This window comes from Equus quagga, chromosome 13, assembly GCF_021613505.1.
Source record: "Equus quagga isolate Etosha38 chromosome 13, UCLA_HA_Equagga_1.0, whole genome shotgun sequence".
Lineage (NCBI taxonomy): Eukaryota > Metazoa > Chordata > Mammalia > Perissodactyla > Equidae > Equus > Equus quagga.
Window position 1 is genome coordinate 17,331,272 of NC_060279.1, and position 14,238 is coordinate 17,345,509.

The 14,238-nt window shown below is 43.2% G+C and overlaps 1 protein-coding gene across 1 annotated transcript in view; it reads left to right on the plus strand.

Annotated features, from left to right (window-relative positions):
• The first annotated feature begins 432 nt into the window (after positions 1–432).
• The window catches only part of LAMC1 (laminin subunit gamma 1), a 116,545-nt gene continuing 102,739 nt past the window's right edge, over positions 433–14,238 (plus strand). Inside the window, exon 1 of the mRNA XM_046680978.1 lies at positions 433–1,257. Coding sequence (XP_046536934.1) covers positions 843–1,257 — 415 coding nt within the window. The 5' untranslated portion in view covers positions 433–842. The remainder of the gene's footprint in view (positions 1,258–14,238) is intronic.

The following is a 14,238-nucleotide window of genomic DNA, read 5'->3' on the forward strand; positions in this document are numbered from 1 at the left end:
CCGACACCTGGCGGGGCGGAGATTCGCGCTGCTTCGGCCCAGCTTGGCGCGGGGCCCAAAGGCCGACTCCGAGCCACCTCACCGACCCGGCGTCGCCCTTTGAAAGTCCCCTCCGCTCCCTCGTCCCCCAATCGGCAGTCTTCTGGGGACGCGGAGCCGGGGACCCCAGCGTCCCACTCGCGCAGAGAGCCGGCTCTCCGCAGCCTCCCTTCCCTCCCGGCATGCACCGGCCGCCGCCCCTCCCTCGCGCCCTCCTCCCGCCCCATCGCCCCTCTCCTCCCGCTCCTCCCTCGGCCCCGCTCCCCGCCCACCCCTCGCGCCCCTCGGGGCCCCTCCCTCGCCGACCGCGCGCCGCGGGCCCGAGCGCCAGATGCCGCCGCCCCCGCCGCCGCCGCGAGTCGCCAGGGCGGACGCGCAGTCCACGGTGCACGGAGGGCGGGAGAGCGGCTTCAGGGGCCGCGGGAGCGGCGGCGAGGAGGCCGGGCTTGGGCTTTCTCCTCGGCCAGACCCCACCCCAGCCTGCCGACCCCACCCCCTGCGCCTTCCTCCCCGGGGGCGCGCGCTCGGGCACGCGCTCGGAAGTAGGGGGTCGGCGCGGAGAGCGGGCTGTGTCCCGGGTGGGTGAGGGAAGCGCGGAGGCGGCGCTCGTCGGTCAGCGAGCCGCGGGGTCCTTGGCAGCGGCGCCCGGGTCTCCAGAGTGAGCTGCCGCCACCGCCCGCCCCGCGAGTCCGGCCTCCGGGCCCCGAGGCTCAGCCCGCGGAGCGGCCTCCGGGGGCCGCCGCTGGGCGAGAGAAGGCGCCCGCGCCCTTGCCTTTGCCGTGGCCCAGCGCGCGGGCGGCGGGATGAGCGGCAGCGAGCGGGCCGCGCCGGCGCTGCGGCCCCGCGGGCGGCTCTGGCCGGTGTTGGCGGTGCTGGCGGCCGCCGCGGCCGGCTGCGCCCGGGCAGCCATGGACGAGTGCACGGACGAGGGCGGGCGGTCGCAGCGCTGCATGCCTGAGTTCGTCAACGCTGCCTTCAACGTGACCGTGGTGGCCACCAACACGTGCGGGACTCCGCCCGAGGAGTACTGTGTGCAGACCGGGGTGACCGGGGTGACCAAGTCCTGTCACCTGTGCGACGCCGGGCAGCCTCACCTGCAGCACGGGGCAGCCTTCCTGACCGACTACAACAACCAGGCCGACACCACCTGGTGGCAGAGCCAGACCATGCTGTCCGGGGTGCAGTACCCCAACTCCATCAACCTCACGCTGCACCTGGGTAAGCGGTGACAGCCCTGTCTCCTACTACTGCTCGCCTATAGCCCGGCTGCCGGGCCATCTTCACCCCCTGGCCCAGCCTGCGGGGCGCAGATCGGCGCGAGCTGGCTCTCTGCTTCCTAGCGTGGGCCACACAGAAATTGCCTTCTCCAACTTGTAAACTAGATCTAGCACTTAACATCCCGCGAGGGCTAAGATGCTTCGCGCCAGCATCTCTTCTGTTGGCTTTCCTTTTCTTTCTAATTTAACCGAATTCTCGCTCCCTTGATTATTCGCCATTTCGGCTGTTTCTGTCCCTCTTTTCTGAAGTGTTAATCAGAAGCCCACATCCTCGCTTTTCTCTCTCCCAGCAGGGCCATCATAACCCATTCTTGGATCAGAGACAAGAAGGTCCACTTTAATCGCTCTTACCGTGTTTAAATGTCTCTGCAGGCTTGAGGGTGATTGCTGTTTGCTCTGTTGAATGAGTTAGAGAGGAAGGAGTCTAAGTTAAGGGAATTTGAGGGGAGCAAATGCCTTTACTACCGGTATTGCCTATGTGTGATTAAAATAGAAACTCACTTTAAAGTTATTGTTCTTTAGAGTTGCTCAGCCTTAATGAAGAGCCACAAAGCTATTTCACTGCTAATCCTGGTACAGAGAACACAAAAGGAGGTGTCTTTATTCACTGTAATTGCTGGGCACGGTTTTGTCCCTGGGCAAAGAGGCTCCCCTTACTGTCTTTCCTTTTGCTTTGATTCAAAGCAAGTGTAGAGACATGTACAAGTGACCTTTTAGAAATCAGGAAAGGGATGTATAGAAAACTTCATTGCTGGGTGGTAGATGAGGATGGGCCTGTTTATCCTAAAGTATCAAAAATCATGTTTGATGTGGGTAAGTTTGTCTTCTCACTAAAATATATAAACAAGCAGAATGATTCATTATTGTGTTTAAAAGAGTAACATATGGTGAGAAACTGACATTTGATTTGTAGAGCTTCAATCCCCATTGCATTGAAAGACTCGATTTTACTGGGAGCTGGTAGTAATGAACTTCTAGAGAGATCAGACTACCCAAGCCATTCTTCCATCAAAGCAGGGTAGTTCTTGATGGCTAATAACAGTATTTAGTGGCCTTTGAAAGGAACGCTTTGTAGGCAGATGGTTCTTTTGGTCATGGTTTTGTGTTTTTCTTTCCCCTGCCCTCTGGTACACTGAACTTTATTTAATTGTCAAGATTCCAGAGAAAGAATATGACTTCCAAAAAGGGCTTTGAAAAATGGAGTTAAATTACTGTGTGTGGAGTTAAGTTTTAGAAAAGCGTATTTAGCACCTTTGTAGTAAATACCATTTTATTTCTAGCTAAGTCATTAGGAAGATGAAACTTTTTGAAAATAAGTTTATAAAGTGAAACTCTGAGGCACCGTTTTTCAGAGATAGAAGAAGTGAACTGCTGAGTTGAGTTTTTCAGAGGTAGTGGAAACGTATAGAAGTAGCAGTATCTTGGAACAGGTGCCTTTCTAACAACACCACAAGAGGTCTAGGGGCTCCTAAGACTTGGGCTGCTCCGTAGCTGTTCTCTCCTAAGTTTTACATTTTTAAACGTGGCCAAAGTTATTTTTGAAATTTATATCCAACTATTTAAGTTTAAATTTTGGCCTGTTAAAGTTTCTGTGTTGAATTTTGAATGCCCACGAAGTCTTATTTTATCTATTTTCAAATATTAAAATTTTCAAAGCAAAGGCATTGCCTTGATGTCTCAAAGTGCCTGAGATTCAGTTGAAGATTTCTGAAAAGGAATCTCTTATTTAGATGAAAGTGGGGCTGTCAATCTCAGCCCTCTGAGTTTTCAGCTCTGGGCACTATGTAGCAAAAGGTTATTTCAGATGATTGCAGAGGTAGATTGCTTAGTGATTAGTTCTCTGTTACAAAGGTAATGTGGTAGGTAAGACAGTATCAGTCAAGTTAGGTTGCTGCTACTGAGAGGCACATATCTTAACTTTGGGTCGTAGTGATTAAAAGTCAAAAGTGATCATAGAGTTCACCCAGTTAGGACTCTAACATGACTTTTTAACTCTAGAAATGTTATATGCTTGGCCTTGTTTTTTGCTGAAAAGTTCTTCGGTTTTTGGTAATCTTGGCAGGTGAATGAAGTTCATAAAACTTTGGGTGTAAAACTCCTAAGTAAAAAAAAAAATTATTTAAAGTAGCTTTCATACGAGTATTGTGATTAACTGTAAAAACATTTACTTTGAACTGTTCAGATACACAGTTTCTAAAAACTTGACTAGAACTTACTCTCCTTGTTCTTGGACCAGAAATGATGTCTTAGAGGAAATTGTGTGTGGTGGAGAAGGTGGGGGGAGGGAGGGGGATCGTGTGTAGTGAGATTGATGTCTCAGTCTCTCTCTCTCCCCACCTTTTTGTAATGACAAGGATATATGTACACACGCGTGTTATGATCTATAATTTATGGCAAATAGGCAAGGCTTTATGTACCACTGTGTGTTTTGATGCTCGCTGTATTCACTCCCTCGCTCCAGTTACTCCGTGGGCTCTAGCTAACTAATTATTTCCCATGAATTCAAGTACCATGACTGTTTGTGCATCTGTTAAGTCTCCCGTCCAGTTCAAATCTCACATACCCTTAAACAAGTGATGCATATTGTGCTTTGCCCTTACGGAGCATGTGCAACTCCAAGTGAGCATGAGAAAGAAGCAGGTCTAGCCACCGCTTTTCTAGCCTTCCTTTTAATGTTGAACTCTAAACACAGTAAATTTTTAAAAAGCAAAGTCAGAGTGTGCTTAAATAGTCACAAGAAACCTCCATGTTTTGGCACTGATCATAAGTCATTTTTTTATTGTAAAAATAGAACACGACATGGTGAATTAAAACAGTAAGTATAATGACTAGTGAGTCTCGTCATCTCCAGTTGCCATGTTGCCCCAGGGACCACCGTTCACAGTTTCTGATGTAATGTTTCATGCGTACACCTCTATATGTAAAGTTACATGATCATTTTAAATGGTACCATTTTTTGGGGGATGAGGCATCTTTTAACAGATGGCAAGTACAAATTAGGTCATTGTACCATTAACATTGCTTGTACAAAAGCCAGGAAAATCAGCGTTGATTCTGAAAGCAGCCATGTATTAAGCACCATATACAGTAATCCAGGGTGCAGTGTATCCTCAGATATAATGAGTTAAAGTTGCTGTGGGAACCAGAACTGCGTTTTCTGCCTGTTGCGGAGAGAAATCTCAGCCAGGCACCCTTTTCTAAAAAGAAGTCTTCCTTATTTTGCCTTCAGCTTCTGGATCTTCTCTCCTAACTTCTGTACGGATTATTCAGTTGCTGTTTAAAAGTTTGGCTTTTGTGTTTTGTAATAAGCCGTAATAAGTTTTATCAGGATCAGTGGGGTATTTGATAGTAAGACTGTAGCTGAGGATTTGCCTTTTATGAAACAGCCCCTTTTAATTAACTCGATAGTCACTGTGGATGGAAACTTGGCAGACTGGGTCTTGATCTTGGAGGGAGGTAGGTTCCCCTCTTTCTAAAAACAGATTAAGGAAGAGAGTGCTTATAAAACAACTCAATCAAAGTTTATGGAACTCCTAAAATTTACACCAAGACCAGATTAGTTTTCAAGCTCCTCATAAGCTTTAGGAACAAATAGTGATTAAATGATGCTTTTTAGCTATATGTAAATATCCTTTCTGTGTGTCTAAATCAGAATAATTGATATATAAGCATACTGCATTTTATTCTGTTGGGTCCTGTGAGTATATATTTAACATGAAAAGAACAGCATTTTTTTCCCCCAGGAAAATCTTTGCAAGGTAGGTTCTGACTGTGTCAGAGAATAGTTCACTCTGGTGACTTCAGTGTGGTATTTGTGCACCCTGAGGGGACACTATTTTAGTTTGTCTCACAAAGGCCTGACTTACATTTTGCAGGTTTCAACTTGAGAAGCTAAGGAACTCTCCTTTAATGGCCAGTAGTTGTTGAACAGAGTTTTATAAAGTTGCTGTTGGCTGTTTTCCTGTTCTGCATTCACTGCTTTTTCTGTAAATACCTTCTCCATGTTTCTAAAGCATTCAGAGAAACAATTTATACATCAGGAGAGAACTTGGTAACCGCCCCCATTATTTTGTTAGTGGCCGCATTTGTGGAGGGGATAACGTTTGACTATTTCAATTCTAAATCCTTTTGGGAAGTTGGATGTGCCTTATGCTATGCACTCCTTCCCCCTGTGCATACATTCTCATGTTACTGCCAACTAGTCTGCAAACATTTTTTAAATACCTACTAAATACATAGCCCGGTACCTGACAGAAAGATCAGGTGGAATTTTCATACTCAGTTGTAATGTCATTATAATACTAAATAAGTGTTATAATATTTTACAGTTTGTAAAGCCTCCAGTTTATCACTCTTTAGATTTTCACAACTCACTGAAGGCAAAGATGAGGATCCTGAGGTTGTGATTTGCCAGAAGTCACGGTGGAGGTAGGGTTTTGACTCCATAGTCTAATGCACTATCCCCTGCAGCTCTTAGCTTCTCTAACAGATCTCTCAAAAGAATGACTAGTTTATTCCAGAGCTGCTTTAAAATACAAGTTCATGTACACACTCAGTCAGATCCCAGGCTCCCTTGGTTTTCCTTCTTTTCCCTCCGTTCCTTTCCACTTATGTTTCTGCATTAGTTTCTTTTTCATGCTACTCACTCTCCCTGAATGAACACCTCTTAACATCAAGGCTTCATTTACTGTGTGCAAATCAATAAATTCTGAAGTTGTATCTCCAGGGCAGCTCTTTCTTCAAACCTAGAGACTTGTTGGATGCGGTCAACTTGGGATGTCCAGAAGCCATGTCCAAACTAAATTCATTCCTCATCGTCTTACCCAACTCAAAGCTGGATCTCAGTGGCTGTTGACCAGTTTTTCCTAAGTCTTCCACCAAAAACAGCCATGCTTGGTAGGCTCTCATCAGTAAAGATTATTATGTTTATCTATAGGCGAGCAGATAGGATCCACTGCTGGGAGGCTGGTCAGTTCTTGGGCAGCTGTAACTCCATCCCTTTTCTTCCTCACTTGCTCTTGGTGCAGTCTGCCCAAGACTTCACTCTTACCTCCTACATCCAGACCCCGTGTCTCATGAATCTTTACCTCTGCCTTAATCAAGTTCCTTGTTGAATTTCCCCTGGATACTGCAACAGCTTCCTAACTAACTGGTGGTCTTTCTGCCTTCAGTTTTCCCCCTTCTTTTTGGGCAGCCATACTGTGGACTGAGCGGCAGTTCTAACATGCAGATCTGATGGTAGCATTTCGCAGCTAAAAGTCCTGCAGTGGTTCCTCAAGCCTTTAGGCTAAGGTCCAGACTCCTTGGCATGGTGTCTGAGGTACTTTAGGATCTGGACCTGTTTAACCTGTGGGCTGTCTTTTATCATTTCACATGCTCAAAGGGCTACCCCTTTGGTTTGGCACACTTCTCCCAGGTGTCACCACCTTCAGGACTCCTTCCCCAGTTTCTCTCCCTCTGCCCTTTCCATCCTTCTCCCTGGTCTGGATTAGGTGTCCCAGTCACACTACCCTGTAGGTATTTACCACAACACTTATCCCATGGTATTGTTTGATTCTTTTCTTGCCTATCTCTACTTCTAGATCGTTAGGTCTTGAAGGCAGAGTCAGGGACTTACGCATCTTTTTAAGTTCAGTTCAGCATAACTAACATTAGTTAATTGTTTGTTGTGCCTCAGCACCATACAAATTCCTGGATGAATAGGGATTCATAGGACATTGCCCTGACCTCATGGAACTTGTAGCCCAGTTGTGAATACCTAGGTCTGTAGAGTCGGGGTAGGCAAATTATAGCCCACTGGCCAAATCCAGCCCAGGGCTGCCACCTATTTTTGTATGGGCCATGAGCTAAGAATGGTTTTTACATTTTTAATTGGTTCAAAAATCAAAAGAAGGATAATATTTTGTGACGTGAAAATTATATGAAATTCAAATTTTAGTATCTGTGAAGTTCTATTGGAACACAGTCAAGTTCATTTATTAATGTATTGTCTGTGGCTGCTTTTGTGCTACAAAGGCAGAGCTGAATAATTGCAACAGACACTGTATGTCCTGGCCCACAAGCCTAAAATATTTACTCTCTGGCCCTGTACAGCACAAGTTTAGTGACCTCTGCTCTAGATCAGTCAGTACATTCAATGTTATACAATAAGTTCTAAGTGAAAAGTGCATGCGCAGAGAACGTTCGCTTACTGTTGGATGGAGGCTGGAGGCCTTGTATCTCCAGGGCTTAGCAATGTGTCTGGCATAGTGTTCAATAAACATAGAGTCGGCCTTCTGTATCTGCGGTTTCCACATCCTCGGATTCAACCAACCATAGATTGAAAGGCCTACAATGGTTGCGTGCGTACTTTTTTTTCTTGTCATTATTCCCTAGCCAATACAGTAAACAACTATTTACGTAGCATTTATATTGTATTAGGTATTATAAGTAACCTAGAGGTGACAAAGTCTACGGGAGGACGTGCATAGGTTATGTGCAAATACCACACCATTTTATAAAGGGGACTTGAGCATCTGTAGATTTAGTATGTGGGGAGCTGGGTGGGGTGGGGTCCAGAAGCAACCTTCTGTGGATACTGAGGGAGGACTGTGTGTAGAGTGAGTGAATGAATGAATGCCTGAGTAAGAATAAGGCCCCAAACACTGCACATTGATTTAAATTCTTCTCAGCAATGCTTTTCAGCTTGTATTTATCTTTATCAGTGCCGTCACGCCATTTTCTTGAGATGTATGTCACAGTAACAGCTAATATTAAATGTCGCATGTAGTTGTTTTATTTCTGTACCTTAAAAAAAGTACTAAGTTAGGTATGAAACTGATACCAAATTGAGAGATCTATGACTGTCCTTTTTTGGGTAAAAATTAGGCTTTCATATAATTTGAAGTCAGATAAATTTTATGAGTAATTATGTACTCAGATTTAAATCTCACATGTGAGTATGTATTTCTGACATTTGAATGTTAATATTGTGTTTTTTCTTTAGCACTGGATGTAAATAAATTTTATTTTGAAGTATGTGTTCGCATGTCTACAGTTGAAATAGACTCTTAAAGGGTATTACTAAGCAGTGTGGGGAAGATCACAATGAACTATCTTATTTGCTTATTGTCTGTGGCATCGTTTTTAGTTGATTTAATTCATTAGGGGTACAGTGAGAGGACAGGCGAACTGAGGTATGCCTTCTCTGCAGGATGCTGAAGAACCACATAAAAGCATTTAGGCAGGTGAACAAGAATCTCTTACTTGTCTAGAGTTAACAGGCGACAGAACCAACAGATGCTTCTTCACTTGTTCCTTGTTTCCAGCTGTACTTAATTGACAGCCCTGCTGCTGTTCTGTTTGTGTTTTAGGGAAAAGTGTCAAAGTTTAGAGCCGAACTGTTTGTTTATTTTTACTGCCCAAAATTCCTGAGAAGATTTTTTAAAGTAAGGGATTAATCTGTCTCTTATCTTAAATTGTCAGTTTCAGAGGGTAAAATTTCAAGATGACGGTGGCTGGTTCTGTTACCTTGCCTAAGTTGCTTGCTCTAAGATTTGTGAGCGGGCCTTGCTGGGGTTTGCAAGCATGTCCTTGTAAAATGATAAAGTTAGATGTTTGCTCATTTGGGCCTAAAATTGACAGCTTGCTCAAAGGGGTTACCAGCAAACTCATTTATAGAAATGTCCCTGAGGTTTCAGAATATCGTGCCAGACTGTGGCAACACTAAGTATATCTGCTGTTCTTTCCCTAGGCTCTTCCAGGGGGCCAGCCTAAAATAATTGGGCCCAGTCAGCCTGGTGCCCCATGCAGCTACATATTCATGAAATAAAATAAAGCCGACTTATCTCTTTCTTAGACAATGGCCCTCTCAGATCTCTTGTGGGAGGAGAACCTTGTCGCAAGGCTGTGAGATGAATTAGGGGATTTACATTATTCCTTTTAAAACTTTAGGAGTTATATTCCCTCAGCTCCCTTCTTTTACTCTTTGTTTCCAACTGTGTGGCTGCTTCCTGTTGTATTGAAGGCAACACTGGGTTTTTGTTATATCATCTTCTTTGGATTTTTGTTATTTTAGCCTCTTTTTGTTTTGAAAGTTCTTGGAAATATTAATCCAGAATCAGCCTCCTCACGTTTCTTTTTTTTATTTCTTGAAATAAAAAATTACAGATGGTCTTGTGTAGAGTGAGGAACTCAGTGCATTTTGTTTCATGATGATAAAGCACAATGTATGTGACAGTTTCTCCCAACCAGAATGATTGCCTATGGCGGTCACTGCAGAGGCGCCTGCCAGTGTTTTCAGAGACGCGGTTAATGATCAGTCTTTTTTTTCTCCTTTACACTTCTGACTTCATGTTCTGTATCTTGACCTGGGTGGAGGTTACATAAGTGTGTATACATATGTACAAATTCAGAGCTGTACCTTTAAAATTCTTGCACTTCGTTGTATGTAAATTATTCCTAAAATTAAAAAGAATTAAGAAACTTTTCAAAATTATATTTTGTATTATACAAAATAATGTATAAGTGATTTTGTTTGTTTTTGGTATCCTTTTGGCTTAAAAGTAGGAGAGCACAGAATCTGAGGCTTAATTCTCTCAGATATATGTCTCTCACCGTTTTCCTACCCTACCAGCAGTTGCTGGCATTAATAGACGTAAACAAATATTTGTTGAGTGAACTGACAAACAGGTGAGCCAGCTGACTTTAATAGAGGTCTCAGCTGGTTTTAATGGAAGTACCTGCAGTGCTTTCGGAAAGCGTTCAGGTGAGCTTTGTGGAAAGTCTCAGGACCCCGAGTATGGGCAGGGGTGAGGGAAGAGCAGTTCTCTTTGTGCTTCTCGCTCACCTTTAAACAGGTAATGGTTTTGGTCAATGCTTCCTGCTTTGAAGTGGTAAGATGGTAGTTTGTGTTTTTTGCTGCAGGTTTAGAGAATTCTCTAAGAATGTGTCTGTGTGGCATGTGTTTTAGTTACAGTGTCTGGTTTTTATGTAACTTACTTAAATCCTATGATGAAAATAAATACGAATTACTTATAACGTATAACATGAAGACTCCATCTTCGTTTCTTTGACATGTTCTAGGTAGTGGCTTTCTCTCATTGAGCCTTTTAGAAATAATGTCTGAAGCTTGAATTGTGTGGCTTTCTTAGAGAAGTCTATGAAATTTTGTGGAGTATTTCCAACTAAATGAAAAGACCTACGCGGTCAAAATGAGGAGAGTTTATTGGATTGTGATTCTAATTAGTTAGCGGACAAAGGTCTTATGTAAATAAGGCAGCTGCTGAAAGAATCCTTCATTTGTGGGCATTGTAATATGTGATATGTGGGTAACAATGTTGAAGCTCTTTCTTTATCAGGTAATTTGTAACGTGAGATGAGACAAACATTCATGTACAGAAAACCAACGGGGGACTTTAAGGACAGTAAAAATAATTCAGTTGAATCTTCTTAAAGTGCAGAGGGAATATCTGCAGAGCACTTTGAAGAGTGTGGATTGAACGTAGCCAGGAAGAGCTTCTTGGGTCTTGAAGAAAAGTAGTGGACAGGAATGGAGACTTTCCAGGAAGAATGACTTGTTTGCATAAAGATCTAAAAGTAACCAGATAACAGTGAAGGCATTGTTTGCTTTTGTAGAGTAGTAGAGACAAGTAGGATGGGTTCTGGGGAGATGAGAATCTTGAAAATTAGGTGAGAAAAGAAAGTGAGTTACCTTCTGTTGAGTGCCTCCTGGTTCCCTCTTTGAATCCTTAAACAATCTTGAGAACTATTGTTAACCCCTGTGGAATAGTGATAAAGATGACTAGTGACTTCTCTGCAGTTGAACAGGCTGAGTTTAGGTTGGAATCCAGACCTGTTGTGGATAGATTATATTCTTGCTACTATACTATGTTAGACCTGAGAAGTGATAGAGAATTATAGAACCACCTTTAATTGGGGAGTGAAATAAAGTATCCCAAAGCAAAGAACCGAACCTGGTTTCTCTGACAGATCTCTGCTTGAGGATCCCTGGATTTCGATTGCTTCTTTTAAAAAGGGCTTTGCACTTATTTGTGAAGAACAGAGGATTGTTGGCAATGGAAGAATTTTAGGTTTTGCGTACCTATAGTTTTGGAATATTTAGCTGCTAATGCTTCTAGGAGTTTCTAAGGAATTTATTGAATTTCACAATGAGATCCTGGGTTTTGTCAGTGTCTGCTGATGGAAAGTGTACTGCATACCCCATTTCCTGAAGGGTGGTCAGGGGAATGCCACCTTATCTCCTTTCTACCTTATCCATGGCTCCTTTCTGGTTGTTGAGAATTACTGAGTTCAGTTCGCTTGCTTACTTTAGCTGACATCCTTAAAGATAAGGCTGCCAGCTTCATCTCCAGGTTCTATTTCTTTTCTCCTCTACTCCAAGTAGGTTCTTACACCGTGGCTTTTTTGTTCAGATTTGCTAACTGAATAGGTCTTAACCAGCTACTGATTGACAGATAAGTACTGTGGTCTCAGGAGATTTCTTTGTCACTTTTATCTTTCAGGCTGAGAAGTGACTCCCTTCACCTTGATTTCTATGTATCTTAATTTGTAAATCTATAACTCAATCTAATCTACTTATCTATCCATCTATTCAATCTGTATCTCCCTAGTTACCCCAGAGCATCACTGAGCTAAGGTTCAATCAGGGGACTCTTAGATAACTTAAAACAAATTATTTTCTTGCTTTATCTCTGAGGAAAGAGGTCATAGTTCCTGCGTAAGACTTTGTATGTTGTGCTGCTCAGTGACTGCGTACTGTCTCCACTTCTAGATTCAAGATTCTAGGAGTGGTTTTTCTTTACAGGTGTGAGTTGACTGATTAAATTTTAAGTGTTAGTGAATCATGGTCCTGCTTTCTCTCAGACCTGTTTAGTACACGTTGTGTCTGTGTGATACATGTGGTTACATCATCATATCCTAGTGACTGACGATTTTTAAATGTGCATGCTTGATTTCCTTTCTTATGGGGAGGTTGGGTGGGATGCACCCACTGCTAAGTTTGAGCACTGAGTGTTGAGCTTAAAATGCCTGCCCTCCCTGCTTTTTGCCACTTATTAAAATATAGAAGCATAGGTATTTTATCGGGGCTTTTTCATCAACTATCTTCAAAGACAATGAAAGGATCCCAACTATTTCCAAGAGAAGAGCTTCACAGTTTTTGCAGCTTGATGAAAATGAGTTGAACAGCTTTTATTGGGCTTTCTATTCACTGGCAGGAACTGGGAAGTGATGTTTTCCTGCTCTGGCAGCACAAATCCTGATTAGAGGCAGGAATGATCTGCCCAGATGTTCTCAAAATCCGAGGTCATCTTATTATCAAAAACTATTAAGGAATAAGTGACAGTATCTTGGCAATGTGAAATGATTAGATCTAGATATGAATTTTGTTTTCTGACCCTATCCCTTACAACATTTAGTTTTCTGAAATGTTGGTGTCTAATGGACTTTTTAGCATGTGGCTAACTAGAGTAATAAAATTATGAAATTTTGGAGTTGAAAAGAAACTTAGGAAAGTTTAAGCTGTAAAAAATATGTTTTAGGGATGGATCCTGGTTTAATTTATTTAATCTCTTACCCGGGAAGTTAGAGCGTAGCTGTCTTGGTTTAGCCGTTTGTCTGTACACCTGTCCTTCAGTGCTGCTGCTCCTGCGGTGGCTCCTGCTCGTCACCGACCTTATTCTGATAGGACTGATGGCTTCTACTGTTTTGCCGTCATTAAGTTTTTAGATTATTATTTTTTTAATGGCAGATCATGATCTCATAGAGATGAGCGAGCATCCTGGAATTTTCATTGGAATCGTGTGCTCTTTTTAGGGGGTGGAAAGAAACAAGGGGCTGAGAGTGAAGATTATGGGGGGAGAGGGGGAGTTGGAAGCCAAAAGAGCAATTGTGTTCTTTGATTGCCTTGGTCATATGATTGCCCCTTAGTGGGAAAAGGGTCACGTTCTGTGGGATTGAGTGTCCAGGATTGACTTTTAGAGTGGCTCTGTACATAGTTTTGAATTAATAGAGAGTATTTTACGTACGTTCATGAGGTAGAAAGTCTATTGAAGACTAAATTCTTAGAACTCTACTGCAGAGTGAACGCTTGTGAGAACATCTGTAACGCAGCTGTCGTAAAATTTGTTTACTTTATCAGGATTGCTTTAGAGGCTCATGCTGCTTTGTTTACTGCTGTTTTCAGCATTTTTGCCACATGCCAAGAAATAAGTTAGCATCAACTCTGGGTAGAATTGGGGATCATTCAGCTTTGTGGCTGTTCTAATAAGGTTTTGGTTTTAAACTTATGCGCACGTTAAAGCTCTTATATCCTGGCACAAGAAGGACATGGATCATGAATCCAGGGGATCAAAAGATGGACTGATTCTAGAAATTAGCATGCCTCCCAGATGTTTGGAGAACGTAGGCTTGTTTTCTGTGCTTTTTGTGTATTTTTGTGTGTGTATCTATATCTGTGCTTTCCTGTGTTTTTATAGGAGAGCCCCTTGGAGAAGAGGGGATCTGTGTTTTGGATTGGGAAATAAAATAGATGTTAAATTTTTTCATGCAACTTTTTATTTTTTTATTTTTATTTTAAAGATTGGCACCTGAGATAACAACTGTTGCCAATCTTCTCCCCCCTCCCCTGCTTTTTTGCCCCAAATCCCTCGAGTACATAGTTGTATATTTTAGTTGTGGGTCCTTCTATTTGTGGCAGGTAGGATGCCGCCTCAGCATGGCCTGATGAGTGGTGCCATGTCTGTGCCCAGGATCTGAACCAGTGAAACCCTGGGCTGCTGAAGCCGAGCGCACGAACTTAACCACTCAGACACGGGGCCGTCTCCTCATGAAACTTTTTGAGTTGGTATTGCCATTTCTGTGAGAGAAAGGAGAGGCAGCTTTGTTCCCATGAGGGAGTCTGTTGGGGAGGGTAGTGTTGGGA